The sequence below is a fragment of the Herpailurus yagouaroundi genome, unplaced genomic scaffold (assembly GCF_014898765.1).
Source record: "Herpailurus yagouaroundi ecotype Mexico unplaced genomic scaffold, PumYag 187, whole genome shotgun sequence".
Classification (NCBI taxonomy): Eukaryota; Metazoa; Chordata; class Mammalia; order Carnivora; family Felidae; genus Herpailurus; species Herpailurus yagouaroundi.
In genome coordinates this window covers 5874890-5897523 of record NW_024412418.1, presented here as the reverse complement: position 1 = coordinate 5897523, position 22634 = coordinate 5874890, and the positions used below count along the sequence as shown (strand labels likewise).

The 22634-nt window shown below is 43.2% G+C and overlaps 1 protein-coding gene across 4 annotated transcripts in view; it reads left to right on the top strand.

Annotated features, from left to right (window-relative positions):
* Nucleotides 1-9411, top strand: part of PTPRJ (protein tyrosine phosphatase receptor type J) — a 56688-nt gene extending 47277 nt beyond the window's left edge. For all 4 annotated transcript variants that reach the window (XM_040495146.1, XM_040495147.1, XM_040495145.1 and 1 more), the window contains 3 exons: nucleotides 1201-1361; nucleotides 3074-3209; nucleotides 5801-9411. In XM_040495146.1, the coding sequence (XP_040351080.1) occupies nucleotides 1201-1361; nucleotides 3074-3209; nucleotides 5801-5959 (456 nt within the window). In that variant the 3' untranslated portion in view covers nucleotides 5960-9411. The remainder of the gene's footprint in view (nucleotides 1-1200; nucleotides 1362-3073; nucleotides 3210-5800) is intronic.
* The last annotated feature ends 13223 nt before the right edge of the window (nucleotides 9412-22634 follow it).

Sequence of the window (22634 nt, the reverse complement as noted above, 5' to 3'; positions counted from 1 at the left end):
AAAAAAAAATTAAAAAAAATAAAAGCAGGAAGGCAACAGATAGAACTAAAAGTTTCCTTTGACTGCCACCCCTAACCTGAGCCCCCTTGCCCCTCTACAGAGATAAATACTGAAAGGTCTGAACTCCCCCCACCCCTTCCTCTCCTTATCCCACATAACTGCTTTCCTTCTTTGGATCAATACTTTCGGTTAAATTTGTGAACGTCACCTTTGTGTGTATGAGACTTCCCAGTACCCTGTCCCTCACTCTGCCCCTTTCTCTACTCTTTTCCATGTTTTGAACAATGTGAATACACTGCTTTTATAACATACATACAAAAAAAAAAAAAAAAAAGCTTCAAAAGGTAGCTGTCATCAAGAACATGGAAATGCCTGCAGTCCAGATGTAGGTATGTGGGTGAGGTCAGTGCCGGGGATGGACGTAGTGAGAACACTTGAATCCAGGGCAGGAATGGCCCAGCCTGGGTGGAGTTCTGATGACAAAAGGTACATGCTTCAATCTGCGGTAGGAAACTAGTCTGTGTCATAACTAACTGTTCTAACGAGATCCACTTCCTGTTGTCTGATGTTGAAATAGATGCTTTTTTCTTTTTCTTTTTCTTTCTTTCTTTTTTTTTTTTCTTTGAGGGGGGATGGTCTTTTCTCAAACTCTTGCAATTCTAAATACTTCCTTGGTGCTCGCCAGTTGCCTGTCGCTTCGTGAGACTCTCCGGAAGGCTCACGGATTGTGAGGCAGCTCTCACCCCAAAGGTTCTGATTATCAGAGTTGCATCAGTATAGTTCATTTTTGGTGTTTTGGTTGATGACCTTCCCGTGTGGGCTCAGGGACGGGCTTCATGAAGCTCTAAGAAGGTGTAGTTATAGGACTGTGAGACTGTGAGTGCATTACTGGCAGGCACCTGTAGTGGGAAAGGAAGATCTGAACTCAGGATCAGAGGATGATGCACTTGTACCGCATCTAGGCTGAGTGGGGGGAGTTGATTCACTTTTCAGAATCTTTAAAGGGGATGATAAACCCTCCCTCTTGGGCACATTGTGGGGATTTGGTGAGCAAGCACTTTCTCAGTTGCTGTACCAATGTAACATTGCAGTTGTTAGTTGTAACCACTCCTCTGTAGCTACCCGTCAGCTATCCCATGCGGCTCAGCCTTCGGGTGCTGCTCCATTTCACGTGCCCTTTTCTCTTTCCTGGGTTCTTAGCTCCAGACAAGTGAGAGTCACCCTCTGCGACAGTTTCATTTCACCTCCTGGCCGGACCACGGCGTTCCCGACACCACCGACCTGCTCATCAATTTTCGGTACCTTGTCCGTGACTACATGAAGCAGAGTCCTCCTGAGTCTCCCATTCTGGTGCATTGCAGGTATGCAGATGGCGCTCCACGTAGGACCGGTTTCAAACGCCATTATAAATGCGGACACTTTAGAAAAGCAAGGCGTGAGAGGGAATGCAACAGGCATTTGGAAATTTAAGAAAGGTTTGGATAAGGGACCATGGACTTATTCCCTAAGCCCTAAGGCTTTTAGAGCAGGGGTTGGCAAACTATAACCATGGGCCAGATCTGGTAGGTTGCCTGTGTTTTTTTTAAGACTATAATATATTCTAATTTATATCTTACTTATAACATTTTATTAAGTTTATTTATTTATTTTGAGAGAGAGAGAGAGAGAACAAGTTGGGGAGGGGCAGAGAGAGGGAGAGACAGAATTCCAAGCAGGTTCTGCACTGTCAGCTTAGAGCCTGACACGGGGCTCGAACTCACATACCGTGAGATCATGACCTGAGCCGAGATCAAGAGTCAGATGCTGAACCAACGGAGCCACCCAAGTGCCCCTATGACATTTTCTTATAAAATATTTCAACCTAGGGGGGTCTGGGTGGCTCAGTCGGTTGAGCATCTGACTTCGGCTCAGATCATGATCTCACGGTTCGTGGGTTCAAGCCCCTCATCGGGCTCTGTGCTGACAGCTCAGAGCCTGGAGCCTGTTTCCGATTCTGCGTCTCCCTCTCTCTCTCTGCCCCTCCCCCTCTTGCACTCTGTCTCCCTCTGTCTCAAAAATAAATAAACATTAACAAAAATTAAAAAAAAGATATTCCAACCTTACAAAAATATAGAGTAATAATCTAATAAACTATGGCATGAGGTCATGTTTCTTTTTGTTAATAATATGTTCCAGATGTAAAGTTGCTACTTATCAGTGTCCTTACACAGTTAAACATGGTTCTAAAGTTGATCTGAATCATTCCCTTGTATGCTTTTATATTTTATTACATATGTATGTATATCTGTGGTTTTATATAGCTTTAAGCTTTTGCCAAATTTTATGATGTAGACATCATTCTGCAACCTGCTTTCTTCATTCAGCATTTTGGTTTGTTATTTAGTGAAGTTGAAATGCATAGTTTTAGTTCATTTTATTGATTTATTTAAAACATTTTTTTTTGGCATACAAAACTGTACATAAATTAATGTATACAACTGCATGAGTTTGGAGGCAAGTATACACCTGTGAAACTATTACCACAATCCCTTTATGAATAAAGTTGTATTGGAACAGAGCCATGCCTGTTTGTTCACATATTGCCTCTAGTTACTTTCATCCTAAAATGGCAGAAAGAGATCATTTAGTGTGCAAAGCCAAAGATATTTACTATCTGGTCCTTTACAGAAAAAGTTTGTCCCCACTTCCTGCTCTAGCCCAATAAGACAACTAGCTAGCTTTTAGGCTAAAGCAATTAATTTAGGAAAGATGAAGAGGGGCTTTGTTGCCCTATGGGGAACAAATTGATGAAACTTGCCATCCTGGGATATGGTTAATAACTTGAATGGGACTGAGATTCAAGCCGCTCTAGCAAGAGGTTTTATTTGTGATATTTGACGCAAAATGAACGTTAGGGTTTGGGTCCCAGTCCCAAGCTAGTGTAATCCAATTTGCTGAGGTTTTAGTTGAGCAAATGTTTCATGATCCTGGGCATTGATAGTGGAGGGGAGCAAGATACATGCACAAATGCACATTTGAGCATTTTATGTTAGAGGTAACCCATGGTGATGTGTTCATGTCTTTTTTTCTTCAGTGCTGGGGTTGGAAGGACAGGCACGTTCATTGCCATCGATCGTCTTATCTACCAGATAGAGAATGAGAACACTGTGGATGTGTATGGGATTGTGTATGACCTTCGAATGCACAGGCCTTTAATGGTGCAAACAGAGGTGAGGCCGAGCTCTGTGTGTGGCAGTCCGCTTTTTCAATCCTGTTTTCAAAAGGTTGCATCATGTCACATACTTGTGTTGAAACACTTCACCCTTCTAGGTCTTTCTGGTTCTGGGCTGTGAGGTAACACTGGACTTCTTTTAGATCCTTAACTGCGATTGAATTATCCGATATGGTGATACAGTGGTAGTGATACCAGCAATGGAACAGTACACACCAAGATCATACCTGGATTCCTTACGTTGCAGCCACTAACTCATCAAATAATCTTAGCCGTTCTCTGAACTTTGGCTTCCGGATTGTAAACTCTTAAAACTGGTATCTTCATGCTTTGTTTCTGAGAAGGTCTGACCATCCTTAAAACAAGCTGATGAAACGGACTTCTCAAATGTTAGCAATGTGAATGAAATAGGTGTAATGTTCATATAGCAGTGTATCCTCACCTAGCCCTGTGAATGTAAAAGAACATCAATTATCATAGTCCCCGGGGGATGGCTGGCCAGCTGAGAAACTTCATGCTTAGTATCTACAGTGTCAGTTGGGTAAGACCCATTGGATTCGGCTTTCCCTGAAATGTTCCTGACAAACATTGTTTTCAAGTCATGTTCTCAGCAAATATATTGGGAAATCGCCCTCTTCAACGCTGTAGGAAGGAATGTGTCTTGACTGGGATGAGAGCAGAATATTAATTTTGTATCAGGCTGTCACCCTGTACCAATTTAGAACTCCATGAATATGTGCTGTGTTTTTGAGTCTAGCAGGGAATGTTCTGGAGGCCTGGGTACATCGTGTGCTTTTGGGCGAGCAGCATGGTTGTGGAAGAAAGTGTAGAATTCACCTCCTGTGTTGGTCAGAAGAGAATTTTTTTTTTCCTGCTATAATTATGTAGAGTAGAACTCAGTCTTTTATCTCCTTTGAAGAAACACAGAAATCTTATACCTGCCCACAAATTCTTTTCTTGGTCCTTTTTTTTTGTAGTTTGAAGATAATGTAAACTTGTTCATATTAAGACATCTAACAAAACAGGATTATATAGAATGTATTTTTCTCTTTTACTTTTTCTTCCCTAGAGGTAGCCAATGCTTACAGTTTGTGTATATCACTATAGGTTTCTTTATGTACATCTGTAGAAAAACACATGTACACACGCACACACACAGTACTTTTTTGTTGTTGTTGTTATGGCTGGTGCTCTTTAAAAAAACTGAGTACAGATGACACACACAATGTTACATTTGTTTCAGGTGTACAACAGAGTGATTCAACAAGTCTATATGTTATGTTCTGCTCATCATAAGTGTAACTACCATCTGTCACCACACAAGGTTATTACAGTACCATTGACCGTATTCCATATGCTGTGCCTTTCATCCCCGTGACTTAATTCATTCCATAACCGGAAGCCTGTTCCTCCTACTCCCCTTTTCCCATTTTGCCCATTTCCCCCCTCCCCTCCCCTCTGGTAACCACCAATTCTCTGTATTTATGGGTCTGTTTCTGCTTTTTTGTGTGTTTGTTTTGAGTTTTAGAGTCTATGCATAAGTGAAAGCATATGGTATTTGTCTTTCTCTGTCTGACTTATTTCACTTAGCATAATACCCTTTAGGTCCATCCATGTTGTCACAAATGGCAAGATCTCATTCTTTATTATGGCTGAGTAATATTCCATTGCATATTTATACCACGTCTTTATTTATCATCTATTGATGGCTGCTTGGGTTGCTTTCCTATCTTGGCTACTGTAAAAAATACTGCAACAAACATAGGGGTTCACATATCTTTTTCAATTAGTGTTTTGTTTTCTTTGGGTAAATACCCAGTAGTGGACTTAGTGGATCACAATTGTATTTCTGTTTTTAATTTTTTGAGGAACTTTCATATTGTTTTCCTTAGTGGCTGTACCAATTTACATTCCCACCAGTAGTGCACAAGGGTCCCCTTTTCTCCACATCCTCTCCAGTCCTTGTTGTTTTTTGTCTTTTTGATACTAGCCCTTCTGACAGGTGTGAGGTAATATCTCATGGTGGTTTTGATTTGCATTTCCCTGATGATGAGTGATGTTGAGCATCTTTTCATGTGTCTGTGGACCATCTATATGTCTTCTTTGGAGAAGTGTCTATTAAGTTCCTCTGCCCGTTTTCTAATCAGATTGTTTTTTGGCTGTCGAGTTGTGTAGGTTTTTTTTATATATCTTGGATATTGACACATGGAATATTTTTTTCCATTGGATTTTATGTTATATCTAATTCTGCCCTGTGATTTTTTTTTTCTCTTATAGCACCCTGGATATCTTTCAGCATATACCTTTTTCCTCTTTCTTTTTTAATGGCTACCTGCATATTCTGACGAGCTTGCCTGAGGGTGGTCCCCACCCAACTCTACCCAGATTATCCCCCTTAACCTGTCCCCTCTGTTGAGAATCACAATTGACTCCTTACACCGCCCATGCTCACTAACCAAGAAAATCTTGTTGGCTTTGTTCATTGTGGGGCCGATGGGTTTGGGGGAGTGGTGGTAATCTGAAAGTAACCTTGGGTGCTAATCTCTGGGACCTCTGCTCATTTGCTTTCTCTTTTTACTTTTCTAACAGGACCAGTATGTTTTCCTCAACCAGTGTGTTTTGGATATCATCAGATCCCAGAAGGACTCAAAAGTAGATCTTATCTACCAGAACACAACTGCAATGACAATCTATGAAAACCTTGCACCAGTGACTGCGTTTGGAAAGACAAATGGTTACATCGCCTAGTTCCAAAGTAAAACCTTTCTGGAGTGAACCGGACCGTCACACCCACAGCGAAGGAAAATGCCCCGATGTCGACATGTTTTTATATGTCTAATATCTTATTCTTTGTTCTGTTTTGTTAGAACTTATTTGAGGGTGTGAAGCTGCACATGTAGAACATGACAAATGAGAAGTTGGGGCTGTCAGGGGCTGTGGATGGGTGTTGAGTTAATCAACTACATTCCTGAATACCAATGGGATGAGTTCACTTTTTTTTTTTTTCCTTGAGAATTATGGAACACCAGGAAAAGTGAGCTATGATTTTTTTTTCTTTTTCAAAACAGATTCTTTTTAAAAAAGACTATTTTATATGATTCACATGCTAAAGCCAGGATTGTGTTGGGTTGAATATATTTTAAGTATCAGAGATCTATTTTTACCTACTGTATCTTGGAATCTAGCTGATGGAAAATACGTGATTGTGGATGATTATCATGTCGGGAGGGGTACGTGGTACCTCTTCTGCCTGGGTTTTCTATTTGAACATGTGCCTTTTCTGAATTATGCTTCCACAGGCAAAACTCAGTAGATATCTCTATTTTTGTATTGAATCTCATAATTGGAATATAAGGAATATTTAAACAGTAGTTTAGTATCTGAGGTTCAGCCTTCTCGGTAACATTCCTGTTCTCATTTGACTAGAGGAGGCCTCCCCGTCCCCCATGTTTCGTGCTCTATTCTTTTTTTCCCCCTTTCTCTCCCGGTTTTCCCCAAAGACATTTCTGTTGGCCACATTTTCAGCCCATTGGTTGAGTGAGAGTGGAAACCAAGTATCACCTTGAGAATTTCTGGGGGTGGGGGAAAGCAGAGGAACCCTACAGTGATATAATCTCCTTCTCTTGTCCCTGTTTCATCCTTTTTTCTCATTTCTGTATTTGGTAAGAAGGATTATTTAAAGGTGCAATATGTGACTTAGTGATTCATGATGCTCTAGGTTTTTAGTAACGTTTTACTCAGGTTGGCATTTTATGTGCGTCTGTGTGTCCGTGTCTGTGTGTATGTGTGTGTGTGTTTAAAAGCGTGGCAATCTGTGAACACTTCAGTGTGAAAACAGTGTCTGATTAATCCCTCCTCCCTCAAAGTCCACTGGCTTTAGTCTATCTGCAGTGACACATATCGGTATCTACTGTATATATATATACTAAACTCTTAAAACAGTCATTCCTTTGAATTGAGGTGTACAGAGTTTGAATTTGTATCAAAGATGTAATTATTTTTAAAACCTCTTTTCACTATACTGCTGCTGTAATTACTTTTGATTTTTTTAATGTAGATTAATTTTTTTTTTTTTTTTTGCTTCAGGTGTGTATCCACCAAGAATTTCAGAATTTATGAGGATTTATTTTATTGGTACATAATCTGTAAACTTCTCAAGGCATTAACATGAAAGGGTTTGTTTCTTTTTATTTTATATTGTGGCTCAGGTTATATTTTGAAGAGGTTTTGAATTTATCCTCCTATAGGCAATGAAGTAGAGAAGGTCTTATGAAGGAATTACCAAGTCCCTGGATTCCTGTGGCCGTTTTCCACAGTAATAAATCCTGCTGTAAATTCAGGACAACTGTGTCCTAGTGAAAATGGGAGTGGGGTCTTCTCCGGGTGCCCCGGTCACTCTTGACCTGGGGGAGCCCGTCTCCCGACGCTGCCGTGTTCCTCAACTTGCTAGCACCTTGAGAACTGACTGCACGTGCTAGTGGGTTATGGAGGGTGAACCACAACGTACTGAAAGCCCTTGATTCGGTTCAGAGGCTCAGCGCTTGTACGTCTTTTGTCCCCCTTGTCCCTTTGAGGTACTAAAAGGATTAAAAGGAGAGGAGGTGGTCGTATCAGTGTCTGGGGAGGACTTACTTCCCACACAGAAATTGCACTTTTCGCCGAATCCTTTGCTCTCTCTTGTGGCAAGCAGTTCATTCAGCATCAGGCCCTGCGAGGAATGGGTTGTACGGGCCTGGTTGGGCCATCTTGACTCCCCTTCAGAGGGGCCTTCGGCTCTTTAGGCCTGCATCAGGGAAGCCACGCCGTCCCGGGCTGTTGAGTGAAGCTGGCTTTGGGCAGATTGCTTCCAAACCTTCACACTGGTCTGCCCCTCCATGCGTGCAGCTCTCAGAGTTCCATGATGGCATTCGGAGGTCCCTGCCCGGGGCCGCAGTTCTGTGGGTCATGCCCCTCTCCACTTTACTTGTCAGGAAGCCACTGGAATGGGGGTGTAGAAGTCACTTCTGACAAAGATGCTCTGCCCGGCCCTGCCTACGTTCCCTGCCACAGAGAAATCGGAGGGAAGGACTTGGCTCCAAAAATTCCTTTAGAAGGCTAAAGCAACAATAATTATAAACATACTGTGTAAAATCACACAAAACCCCAGAAACTCTCCTTCCTTCCACCTGGTATGGGTTTGGGAAATGGGCAGGAGCCCCAGCTAAGCCACTCTCAGATGTCATTCCCAGTCCTGGGAGGAAGGCTCGTGGTAGAGAGGTCTGGATTCCACATGGCAGGTCATGTGAAGGTCACGATGCTTCTCTGCATCCTGAAGAGGGCTGGGTTTGGGGACCGGTGGGGGTGGTGAGGGTATTTATAGCACAGTGATTGAAAAGGGAAGATAATTGTGTAAATATAAAGGACGCACGGGCTGGGGATTGGCCATAGAAAAGAGAAGGTGCTTTCAAGCTCCTGCCCCAAAGCCTCCCAGGAACGATGAACTAAAATCTGAGGAGTCCAGTGGAATCGCGGAGATGGTGTGATCACCCCTGCTTTCCTATTTGCCGGTTGCACACAGAAAAATGGCGAGGGTGGGATTAGTTATCAGTGAAAGGCCTGAAGGTTGGTGGTCAGTTGGTCTGGGGGATTTGGGGCATCGGTACCTTCTCCCAAGAGTGAGGACGTTTGCCTCCAAAGGTAAACCTAGTGACGTTTGGCACCGGTGGGAAATGACATTTGGGAGTCTGTTCCCTGTGGGCACCTAGTGACCTCCGGTGGACTTTGGCAGATTTGACTGCACTGGAGTTGGGCTTCGTCGAGCTGAGGCTCGTTGGGGGTGGGGGCCACCTTTGCATCTGATTCATGTTTGCTTTTCATCAGAGATGAAAAAGGCTGGTTTTCTTTTGCAGTGCTGGGTTGCACTTATTGTGCTAAACAAGGCTTGGTGACTATGTTGGTTTGCCTCAAAAGTCCAAGTTCTGCGTTTTCAGACTGTATAGCAGCCAAGTGTTTGACATACTGTAGCATTTTTCCCTCGGGGGCACGTATGAACAGGATGTGTTGATATGGACTCTAAAACTGTAATTTTCTTGTAACTATTTTGGAATGATGCATATTTCTAATGTTTGTTATACTTGTACAGAGTATTGCTGTTGGTTGCTTTTTTTTTTTTTTAAGGAAAAAATGGCCTGAAAAAAAAATTTTTTTAAAAGACTCACAAATACCAAATATAAAAAGTGTCAACACACGGTGCCTTTTGTTTCTTTTTTGTCCCACTTTCTACTTTAGGTCCCCACCATTTCCTTTCCTGAGCAGTGTACGGGCCTGTGTTTAATTGGGGCGTTCTTAACAAAAACATGTGTCCCTTTTGGATTTTGTACACTGTGTTAGTTTGCTGGGGCCACAACAAAGTGCCACAGGCCAGGAAGCTTCAACAACAGGAATTTAATCTCTCTCAGTTCCGGAGCCCAGAAGTCCAAGATCAAGGCGCTGGCAGGTTGGTTTCCTCGGAAGCTTCTCTCTTTGATGCAGATGGCCGCCATCTTCCCTGTGTCTTCACTTGGTCTTCCCTCTGTGTCTGTCTGTGACCTGATCTCCCCTATTTATCAGGAAACCAGTCATAAAGGATTAAGGCCCACCCTAACGACTTAAATTTTACCATCATCACCTCTTTAAAGACAGTACCTCCAAATACATTCTGAGGTACTGGGGTTAGGACTTTAAGCTATGAATTTGGGGAGACATAATCCAGCCCAAAACACACATCCAGGGAGACTACGTGAAGAGGAGACTTGGAAGAAGAAGTGAGTGTGCATCTGAGATGTGGCTGCGTGTGCTTTCACAGGGTCAGACACATGGGTCTACAGATGGACAGACACTCCATTTGTGCCATTTGGTCTCAGCACACATACCTTAGGCAAGTCCCCAGGATTTTCAGAGGTTTTCTTTCTTTTTTTTTTTTTTTTCAGTGATGGATTTGGGGAATCCCAGAATTTCTGGGACACTGTGGCAATCTGGACAGTTTTTGAGCGCCAACTATGCACCAGCCACTATCCCTTAGTGCCTGTGATGCACCAGCCACTCTGCCTCTGTGGCTGGTAAAGCAAAATACCGGGTTCAACCACAAACAAAGAGGACAAAAACCTTTGCCCTCATGGAACACAAACAGAGGGGGAAACAGATCCCCCTCTTTTATGTGAATTATTTTATGTAAATAAAAGCTTTAGTATGTTGGGTCATGCAGGTGTAAGGAAAACCAGCATTTCACCCTCGGAGGCATGAACTCGTGGCTGTCACACGGCAGGCGGTGCACACCCCCATGCCAACGAGAGAAAGCTTTCCGGCGCGTGCTCGGCGCGCATGCCTGCTTGCGGGGAGACTAGAGGCCGTTCCCAGAGCCGCGGTGCACACGCCGCAGGCCGGCCAGGGAACGAAGATGAATACAGCAGAGGTCCTCGCGTAAGAAGCCGCCCCAGGTGCCTCAAACCCAAAAGGAATGCACGAGGTACCAGGGGAGGTTTAAAGGCACAGGTAACCGGATTCCGGAATTACGGGTGGTGGTTTTTGAGCCGAGTCTTAAGCGGACTGTTCGCAGGAGGAGAAGGGCCTCCCCGCGGCCCCGCGGCGGGGGGGGGCGTGAAAGCCCAGGCCTTGCGCCCGCGGGGACCCTGCGCGTGTTGGGGAGGCCGGAGCGGGAGCATCGGAGGGTGGGCGCGCGGGAGGCGGACGCGCCTGGAAGGGAAGAAGCTCCGGGACTGTGTGTGGTCGCCTGAAGCAGTCTCACGCCTGACACACTTCTCCAGGTGTGCGTGTACATGATACGTAAGTAACCGCGTGCGCACACACACACACACACACACACACACACACACACACTTTACCTTCACTATTTTCTCTGGATGGAAGCTGCATGGTGGTCACGTGGTGTCACACGGGCTGGAAGGAAGGGCACTTACCAGACGCTGGGCTGGTGGAGGGGAATGGAGCCCTGGTAATGGGAGCCAGGGGTAGAATTTACCACACAGAACAGGGCCCGTACAGCCCTTTCAGTGGGGAGACAGGGTTCCCCGCCGCCAGGCCCCACTAGGTCCTCAGCAGTGGTTGGGGGTTCCTCCAGGACCTTGCTCGTAGCCGGCTCCTGCTGTCTCTCCCTCCTAACCGCCCCCCCCCCCCATCCTCCTTGCCTCTCCCAACCATCTGGAGACTGCGGCTAAATGCTGGCCTGCTTGCCAAGTGCAAAATAACTAGTAACAGTTCCAGCACATGCCTGAGCTGTTGACTGTGAAATGCTGTGTTGAAGGAAGGTCAGTTTTCCAGGAAGGCTACTGCTGGTATGTCCAGGTCTGCCTGAGGCCACGACTGTAATGACTTTTCTCCTTAGGCAAGAAAGCACAGATCTGGAGCATATTACCGTTTAATTATTCCTGGCTGAGGATAGAAAGTATTTTGCTTTACAAGCGATGCTTCCTGATGGATGTATGGTGGTAGACAGGTCCGAGTTTGGAGGCCTGAGCTTTTGTTCTTCCCCTGCCCGAATGGACTGAGTGGAAATCATAAACTTTCCTGCTTTTGATAAGCGTTAGGTGGCCGAAAGCTGAAGTTCTCCCCGAGTGTCAGGAGTGGAGTCTGTGGGCCTTGTTGAATCCACAACCCTCGTGCCTAAGCAGAGGTGGGTGTGGGTTGATGTCTTGTTGAAACTGGGGAAGTTTAAAGACCCCAGCCCCTACGAGGGCATCTTCCCAAGGGTGTTTTGAGCCCCGATGTCATCTGGCCATCACACCTTCAACTGGGAAGTTTCTGGGCTTACTTACCCTCATGTCTCAGACTCCGCCTCTCAGCAAAGAGGAAGCTTGAAGGTAAGTTCAGAAAGAATAGAGATGACGGTTCAGATTTTTGCAAATACGAATGTGGTTAAAATTTTGAGGCTGTAACACTCAGCATATTGCCTGGGATGCATGAAACGTCCAGTAGATGGTAGCTATTCATTTATCAACTTAAATTTTATTGATCATCTATGGGCTGGCAGTGGGCCCTGGGTATGTACAGTTGAGAACAAAGCAGGCATGATCACTGCCCCTGTAGAATTTTAGGGCCTACTGGAGAGTCAGGAAGTTTAAAAGGGATGAAACCTACCCGCTGACACATTGCAGCTAGACTGAGAAAGGATTGGAAGGGAGTGGCAGAATGTGCCAAGGCCCTGAGGCAGGAATGAATTTGGCACTTTGAAGAGGGATCCAGGAGACTGCAGTCTCTGGAGCTTAGCTGAGAGGGGACCTAAGAGCACAATATGAAGCCAGAGAGGTAGGCGGGTGATTGGGTCCGACTTCGTGGAGGATGACGATTCCCCACGTCATCCCCCTCCCTTGTCTCTGAATCAGCATGAGGTCAGGCGATTTGTTTTGGTCCGTCGATGTGAGCAGAAGTGACCGTACTGGTCCCGAGCCTAGATCATAAGACACTTCGGTTGATTTTGTTCACCCTCTTGTGCTTCAACCATTGCTATGAAAAATACCCCCGCTGGGCAGCTGCTGCCCTGTGAACCTGAGCCCTGGAATGAACACTTGAGTAGCAGAGTTGCCCCACCCAAGCCCAGCTGGGCTGTGCCTCGGAACAGAGCCACCTGGGTCCAGCCCTGCCTAGTTAGCTGGTCCCTGGCTGACCTACGATTCCATGAGAATGATTTACTCCAGGAGAATCTATGACTTTGGGATCTCTTATTATGTTGCATTTTTGTGGCAATAACTAAAACAGCCTCACAGCTAGTATTTGGTGGAGCTGGGATTTGAATCAACTCCGAGGCTTGGTTCTTAGTCACCTCTTTCAAGAGTAGAAGATTTCATTTAAAATAGTCTTTTTTTGGGGCGCCTGGGTGGCGCAGTCGGTTAAGCGTCTGACTTCAGCCAGGTCACGATCTCGCGGTCCGTGAGTTCGAGCCCCGCGTCGGGCTCTGGGCTGATGGCTCAGAGCCTGGAGCCTGTTTCCGATTCTGTGTCTCCCTCTCTCTCTGCCCCTCCCCCGTTCATGTTCTGTCTCTCTCTGTCCCAAAAATAAATAAAAAACGTTGAAAAAAAATTAAAAAAAAAAAATAAAATAGTCTTTTTTTTTTTTAAGTTTCAATTTTAATTTCAGTTAGTTAGTATGCAGTGTTATATTAGTTTCAGGTGTACAATATAGTAATTCAACAGTTACATGCATCACCCTGTGCTCATCACAAGTGCCCTTCGTAATATCCATCACCTTAAAATGGTCCATTTCTTAACCAGGCATTTATAAATAGAACCTGGAGGTATCTATCAGCCTAAATTTTTTACTTTCTCTCAATGACTACCCAATTAGTTAAAACCTAATTTTTTTTCTCCTTGATGAAAAAAAAGTAGCTACAACAGAGTTTTAAATATATTTGTCAAGTTTTACAAAGTTCTTTAAAATGAGCGTGAGCCTGAGGCCGGTTTTGAGTCCCTCTTGCTGCTAGCAGTTTGTTAAAAAATGTTGTTTTTGGATGTTAGGTTCTGAGCAGTAAAGCTGGAGGAAACAGGGGAGCACCTTCGTGCTTCTGGCTGAGTGTTGCCCTGCCAGGGAGCAGGGCTGGTTGACATCTGCGGAGCAGAAGGAGGAGGCAAGTTTAGTCCATGGTCTCAAAAATTCTGACAGCTCATCCATCCCTTCCGGGGTTCCACAGCTCCTTTCTGGAGCTGGATGTCGATCTCTGGGACTTCTGAGGAAAATCATCCTAGTCACTTTCCTGAAGGCAAGGTAAATCCTTGGACCCCCAAACGGAGAAGCGTTGGCTGGGGCAGCCATTTCGGATGTGGCCACTAGATGGCGCCAGAGGACTGGGCGGAGAGGAAGCCATTCTTGGTTCAACTGTGGGAGGGCGATGGAAGAAAATAGGATCCTTAAAGTAACTAGAAGGCAGAGAGGGGATGCCTAAAAATCAACAGGGTTGAGGAAGTGCCCTTGCCAGCACTCTGTAGCTTTCCCCCTTATAATTTAGTATACAAAAAATTTAGATAAAAAGAAGGGGGAAAATCCCGTGTGGTCTCCAAGCAACAAGATGGCCTCCAATGATACTTACTCTCTGGTCCTCATAGCCAGGTGGTCCCCTTGGGCCTTGTACCAGGGTTGGTCTGTGTGACCAGCAGAATGTAGCAGAAGTGATGGTGTGTTGCTTCTGAGATTAGGTCGTAAACATCTCAGATGTTTAGGTTGTAAACATCTCTGCAGCTCACTCTCGCTAGCAGCCCTGGGAGCGGCCCACGTGGCGAGGAACTGAACCTCTTGCCGGCAGCCAGGTGGTCTTGGAAGTAGAGTCTCCAACTCCAGTCAGGCCTTCAGATGATTGCAGCCCTGGCTTACAGGCTGTCTGTAGCCTCCTGGGAGACCTTGAGCCAGACCTGCCAGCTAAGCCACTCCAAGATTCCTGATCCTCAGAAACTGCTTTGGAGTCAGACGGACCCGATTTGCTTGCGATTCTATAGACAAGTCACTTCCCTTCTTGGAACCTCTAGGTCTTTGTGAGAATAATAGCATTTACTGATAATACGTGGAACATAATAGCGTTTACTCATAGCTTTAAATGAGATAATTTGTTCAAAATTCAAGTTTAACTGCTAGCTGCTTTTTTGTATAGGCAGAGGCAGGAAGTTTTCTTGGAGTAGATGTCTTTGTTCTGAGAAGTTAATGGAGCGCCCTGCTTAGTTATGCAGATATGGTAAGTGTAGGAACCTTTTGTTACGATGTCTTTCCTGAGGCAGAGCACAAAGTACCTCTCCCATTGGTATGCACAATTTTGCACACAGAGCAAGGGGCTTTCTGGGAAGGAAGGACTGAAGCCCCTAACTTTTGGTCTCTGAGATTTGCAATTAAGGAAACCTGTTTTGGTGGTTCCTGGTAACATTGACCATGATCCATCAACATGAATGAATATTAAAAGCTGCAAGAGGGAGCCCTCCATGAGGGAAAGAGGGGCCAGTGTTGGTGATGTAGGTTCAGAAACAGGGTTTGTGTGGGGGCTTGATTTGTACAGTATGTGCTGGCTGTACCAGCCATACTGGACTCCATGACTTTGGGACTCAAGTATGGAGTCCGACCCTGCCATGGTGAGGTCTAGACCTGGGCGATAGACCCACATCCATCAGATGACCCAGGACCAATTACATGGCAATGACCAAAGACAGTGCCTGGTCAGATTTTTAATTCCTCTCTTCCTACATTGCCTTTGGCAGCAGCAGTCCTTTGGATTGAGAATTCCTCAGTTCTTGGACAATTTGGGATGGAGAAAGGGTCCAGCATTATGTGGGGGAGATAGTGGACTTCTGTTAATAAGGCAAGTGTGGCCTTGAGCTATTAGTTGTGTAGATAAAAAATGTGATTTCATTTGTATTTTCCAGATGGTGAGCTAGAGTGTATGACTTGGGTAAACTAACTGCTGTTATAACCAACAAGTCCCAGAATCTCAATGGCTTCATAGCCATGTCACAATTTAAAGTAGCTGGCACCATTCAAGGACCCAGGCTGGTACAGGTTCCATTCCATCTCACCCAAACCTATGAAGGTCATTCAGAGTGTTAACTTTCTAGCTGGCAGGTGAGGAAGAGAACGTGGAAAACAGTGTGTGGGAGGTTTTTTGTTTTTTTTTTAATATTTTTTTCCTAATGTTTATTTATTTTTGAGAGAGGAGACAGACTGCAAGTAGGGGTGGGTCAGAGAGAGACGGAGACACAGAATCTGAAGCCGGCTCCAGGCTTCAAGCAGTCAGCAAAAGCCTGACATGGGGCTTGAACTCAAAAACCGTGAGATCATGACCTGAGCTGAAGTTGGAGGTTCAACCAACTGAGCCACCCAGGCGCCCCTGGGAGGTTTCTATGGGTCAAGTTCGGAAATGACATATATCGTTTTCAGCCACATTCCTTTGACAGGGAAACAGCGTTTAGCTGGGTACCCAGGAAGCAGAGGAGAACTGAGGGTGTTGGTGAGTGCTGGTGTTCTGTGCCATATTGGGCAAGCCAATAGATACAGTGCTTAGCATAGTGCCTGGCACCTAGCAGGGATTCCGTAAATGGTGGCATCTTCCCTCTTTCCAGAGACACCTGTGTGGGGAAGGAGTAGATGTGAAGGAAATGGCCTCTGTGCTTCTGCTTGGGCATGGTGACCCAACTGCTTCCAAATGTCTTGTTTTGTGGCTCTAACAGGGGGGCTGGGGGGTGCTGAGTCCTGGTTTGGGTGTACAGTGTGGTTATAGGAGGAGTCTGGTTCATCCGTGTCCTCGCGGCCTCCAGTCACGCCTTTAATTACTTACCTGTAGCTCCTGGGGATCTCAAGGAGGTCAGAGAATTCCCAGCTCTGAAATCCCCCCAAGGGATGACATTAATTTGCTTCTTTGCAAACTTTTCCTAACTCTTTGCCTCCGCTCCTTGGAGTATAATTAGTTGCCAAAGACTGTCATCATGCCACAAAGCTGGGTGCGGGCCACAGAAGATAGATCATAGATCTCACAGAACAGGGAACTAATTGGCTCTTTTCCTTCCCTTGATGATGATTGTAGCAGCAGAGAACTTTTTCTGCTAAATAAGAAGAGGCCGGATATCTGAGTTGTGGAGAGTTAATGGAAACAATTGAGAATACATGCATTTGAACAACAAGCTAGTATTATTTTTTTTTACATCTATAGTATCATGTTTGCACAATGGTTTTTAATGTGCTTTTTTTTTCTTTAATGCTTGATATATTTTGAAGCTCTTTTAATAGCAGTATACATAGCCTGTATCTATTAGTCACCTTGGGCTGCCATAACAAATACCATACTGAGTGGTTTAAACAACATGAATTTATTTTTCATAGGTCTGCAGACCAGAAGTACAAGATCAGGGTGCTGGTGGGGTTGGTTCCGAGGTGAGGGTTCTCTTCCTGGCTTGCAGAATTGCTTTCTAGCTGTGTCTTCACAAGGCCCTGGGGGGGGGGGGGGTGGTGGGGGTGGGGATGGAGGGGGACCCAGTGCCTTCTCTCTCTTCCTCTTCTTAGAAGCTGCTAATCCTGTCAAGAGGATCCTACCCTCATGATCTCATCTAACCCTAATTACCTTCCAAGGGTCCCATCTCCAAATACCATCACGGTCACGATGAAGATTAGGGCTTCAACAGATGAATTTCTGGGAGACAGTTCTGTCCATAGCACCATTCATTTTTTTTGTTTATTTCTTTAAATTATTTTTAAATTTCAGCTTTATTGAGGTACAATTGACAAATAAAATTGTAGGATATTTAAAGTGTACATTATGGTGATTTGATATACATATACATGTACATTTTGAAAGGATTCCCCCATGTAGTTAATTGATAAATCCATCATCTCACACAGTTATCTTTTTTGGGTGTGTGTGTGTGTGAGCATTCAAGTTTTACTCTCAGCAAATTTCACTTACACTAAACAGTGTTACCAAATTCAGTCACCATGATTTACCTGAGAACCCCAGACCTTATTCTTCTTACCTTCTTATAGGTGAAAGTTTGTTTCCTTTTATCAACCTCTCCATAACTCCTCCGGCCCCCCCCCCCCCCAACCAGTCTCTGGTAACCACCTCCTACTGTTTCCAGGTTTCTACTGTTTCCATGAATTTGACGTAATTTTTTTTTTTTTTTTTGGTTCCACATATAAGTGATACTATGCAGTATTTGTCTGACTCATCTCATTTGGCATAATAGCTCAAGGTCCACCCATGTTGTTGCAAATGGCAGGATTCCGTTCCTTTTTATGACTTAATATTCCATTGTATATTTGTGTACCCCATCTTCTTTATCCATTCAGCTGTTGATGGATGCTTAGGTTATTTCTTTGTTGGGAGAGGTTTTTTTTTTTTTTTTTTTTTTTTTGAGAGAGAGGGTACAAGTGAGCAAGGGGAGAGACAGAGGGAGAGAGAATCCCATGAGAGGCAGAGAGAGAGAGAGGGAGGGAGAAAACTGGGGCTCACCCAAAGTGGGGCTTGTGCTCACCTGAAGTGGGGCTTGAGCTCACCCGATGCAGGACTTGAACTCTTGGATTGTGAGATCATGACCTGGGCTGAGGTCAGATGTTTAACCAACTGAGCCACCCAGACACCCCCTTTTTTTTTTTTTATTATTTATTATTCTTTTATTAGAAAGAGCGAGTGAGCAGGGGAGAGGGGCAGAGAGATTGTGAGAGAGAATCCCAAGCAGGCTACATGCCAGGCATGGAGTCTGACCAGGGACTCGATCCCATGACCCTGGGATTATGACCTGAGCCAAAATCCAGAGCCAGACACTCAACTGACTGAGCTACCCAGGTGCCCCTGTTGGGAAGTTTTTGATTACTGATTCAATCTCCTTATTAGTAATTGGTTTGTTCAGATTTTGTATTTCTTTATGTATTGGAAGGTTGGAAGGTTGTATGTTTCTAGGAATTTATCCATTACTTTTAGATTGTCCAATTTGTTGGCATGTAATTGTTCATAGTACTCTCATAATCTTTTGTATTTGTGTGATATCATTTGCAATTTCTAATTTTTTATTTGAGTCCCATCTTTTATTTTATTTCGTAAGTCTCGCTAAAGACTTACGACTTACTTGTTTTTTTTCAGAAAACTACTTCTTAATTTCATTGATCTTTTCCAATTGTTTTTTAGGTATCTATTTCATTTGTTTCTGCTCTGATCTTTGTTGCTTCCTTCCTTCTACTAATTTGGGGTGTTGTTTCTTCTTTCTTTTCTAGTTTTTTGAGGTATAAAGTTAGGTTGAGATTGTTCTGTTTTCTTAAGTAGATATTTATTGCTATAAACGTCTCTCAGAACTGTTTTTGCTGCATACCATAAGTTTTGGTATGTTGTGTTTCTGTTTTATCGACTCAAGATATTTTTAAAATTTCTCTTTTAATTTCTTCTTTGACCCTTGGGTTATTCAGTAGCATATTGTTTGATCTCTGTATATTTATGAATTTTTTAGTTCTCTTTTGTAATTGATTTTTATTTTTTCTTTTATATAATTTTAAGTTTATTTATTATAAACTTATAATAATAAGTTAATTATTCTCTGAAGGGCAGAGAGAGAAGGAGAGAGAATCCCAAGCAAGCTCTGTGTTGACATCATGGAGCCTGATGCAGGGCTAGATCTCATGATCGATTATGAGCCAAAATCAAGAGTCGGACACTTAACTGATTGAGCCACCCAGGTGCCCCTTGTAATTGATTTTTAGTTTCATACCATTGTGGTTGAAAAGATACTTGATATGACTTCAGTATTCTTAAATTTATTACGACTTGTTTTGTGGTCTCACATGTGATCTCTCCTAGGGAAAGTTTCATGTGTCCATGAGAAGCATGTGTATTCTTTTGCTTTGGGATGGAATGTTCTGTAAATGTTACATCCATTTGGTCTAACATGTAGTTTAACTCCAGTGTTTCCTAATTGATTTTCTGTCCGGATGATCTATCTATTGATGAAAGTGGGGTGTTGAAGTCTTCTACTATTATTTTATTGCCATCTCTTTCTCCTTTCAGGTCTTTTAATATTTGCTTTATGTATTTAGGTCTTCCTATGTTGGATGCATAGATATTTACAAATGTTATATCTTTTTGTTGCAATGACTCCTTTATCATTATATAATGACCTTCTTTGTCTTTTATTATAGTCTGGGGCTTAAAGTCTGTTTTACTTAATATAAGTATAGCTACTCTTGTTTTCTTTTGGTTTCCATTTGCATGGAATATTTTTTTCCATTCCTTCACTTTCAATGTGTGTATCATTAAGCTGAAGGGAGAATTTTGTAAGCAGTTTATAGTTGGGTCTTGTTTTTTAATCCATTCCGCCACTCTGTATCTTTGATTGGATAACTTAGTCCATTTACACTTAGAGTAATTATTGATAGGTATGGACTAACTACTGCCATTAATTGTTTTTTGGCTCTTTGTAATTCTTTTCTTCCTTTCTTCTTGTCTTGCTCCCTTGTGATGATTTTCTGTAGTGATGTTCCTTTCTCTTTTGTGGATTCACTGCAGGTTTTTGCTTTCTGGTTACCATGAAGTTTACATAAAATATCTTGTGTTTATAATAGTCTATTTTAAGCTCATAACAACTTAAGTTCAATTATATACTAAAGCTACATTTTTACTCCTCCCCTCACTTTATGTTTTTGATGTCACAATTACCTGTGTATCCATTAACAAATTATTGGGGTTATGGTTATTTTTAGTACTTCTGTCTTTTACCTTTATACTAGAGTTGTAACTGATTTATTACCTACTGCCATTACAGCACTGGAATATTCTGAATTTAATTGTATTTTACCTTTCAGTGAGATTTATACCTTCATATGTTTTCATGTTACTAATTAGCATCCTTCCAGTTTAGCTTGAAGAACTCCCTTTAATATTTCTTCTAAGGCTGGTCTCGTGGTGGTGATTCCTTTTGCTTGTCCAAAAAACTCTTTATCTCTCCTTCAATTCTGAAAGATAGCTTTACCAGGTCGAGTATTCTTGGTTGGTAGTTTTTTTTCTTTCAGCACTTCGAATGTACCATGCCACTCCCTTCTGGCCTGCATAGTTTCTGTGAAAAATGTGTGGATCATCTTATGGGGGTTCTTTTATATGTAACATGTCGTTTTTCTCTAGGTGCTTTAAAGTTTGTCTTTAACTTTTGACAATTTAGTCACAAAGTGTCTCAGTGTGGGTCTCTTTCGATTCATCTTACTTGGAACTGTCTGAGTTTCCTGGGTCTGGATCATCTATTTTCCTTCTTTAGGTTAGGGTAATTTTCATGATTTCTTTGAAAAAGCTTTCTGCCCCTTTCTTTCTCTCTTCTTCTGGGACCCCTGTAATGTGAATATTGGTCTGCTTGATGATATCCTATAGCCCCCTCATGTTATCTTCTCTTTTTCATACTTTTTTCTTTTTGGATGAATTCCACTGACGTGTCTTTGAGTTTATTGATCCTCTCTTTTGCTTGATGTAGTCTGGTATTGAACCTCTATTGAATTTTTCAGTTCAGTTTTTGTATTCTTTAGCTCTGTGATTTCTCTGGTACTTTCTTATACTTTCTTTTTGTTGAAATTCTCACTTTGTTCATGCATCGTTCTCCTAACCTTGGTCAGCATATTTATGACCATTATTTTGAACTCTTTATCAGATAAATCACTTTATTTCATTAAGGCCTATTTCTGGAATTTTATCTTGCTCTTTTGTTTGGCACATATTCCTCTGTTTGTTTTCCTTGACTCTCTGTTGGTTTCTGTGCGTTAGATAAAAGAGCCATCTCTCCTAGTCTTGATGGAGCGGTGTCTTGTAAGAAATGAACCTAATTATTCAGCCTGGCCTGAGCTTTTGGTTTTCTCTCAAACCTATGTGCAACATGCTTTCTTTGTGTTTAGTGGCTTTCAGTAGATTAGGGTGAGCCACGACCTGTAAGTGTCCCAAAGGGGAGGATCTCATCAAGAAACAGGCTGAATGAAAGCCAGACCCTTAGGCAGTAGCTTTTAAAGTATATAAATAAGCCTCTTTCAGGAAAGACTGGGGAATGGGCATTTTGTCTGTTTCCTTTGTTCTAGGACCTGGTTGAGGAGTGTTTCTTTGTTTGCTGCAGTTCTATGGGACCAGTGAATGCAAGCCCCACTGCCCATAAGAGTCAGGTGAATGAGGGGGCATACTCTGGGAGCAGCCACAAAACCTGGGGCACCAGATAAGCTCCTGCCAGGGGGACACTGATGACCTGGAATGGGCCAGGGAGAGAAGGTGGAGATAGTGTCCACTGGCCTTCTTAGTCTTTAGGGAGGATTGCAGTCAGCCCCTAGATGTGTGCTAAATTAGAAGCCTGAATCTTAGGCGTTGGCTTTTAAAGTATGTAAATAAGCCTCTTTGAGAAGAAGACTTGGAGAGAGACATTTCTCCCTGCTTCCTCTGGCTGAGCCTTGGGGGACCACCCACAGTGTGTCCTCTTGAGCCCGTTAAGAACTGTTTCTTTGCTATAATTTTGTGGGTCTCATGGATGCAAGCCATGTTGGCTTTCAGAGCTCCATACCATTGGCAGAATGCTTTCACCTTCACTTCCACGCCATTCAGTTCTCTATACAACCCTGGGAAGTGGTAGGAAATGTAGTTTACCTCCATTTTAAAATGAGATAAAAGACCAAAGGTTAGCGAGATCAATGTCAGCATTTGTTTTTGGTATCAATCCTGTATGTTTTAATATTATTCTAATATTTTGGTAATATTTCTTCATATTCCTTTATTAGAATATACATGCCTGACATTCCACATCGCTTGGAGGCTATTAGAGGCAACCGTACTATATGTTATGAAATGGACTGTGTTTAGGTGTCAGATTTCTCTGCATAAACATTGAGTGCACTCAGGGCCATGAGACTGTCTCTTTGCCTAAAGTCAACTACTAGTGACTGGTAGAATGGGTCCTTTGAAGTAGGTCTTTAGATTTCAAATCCAAGG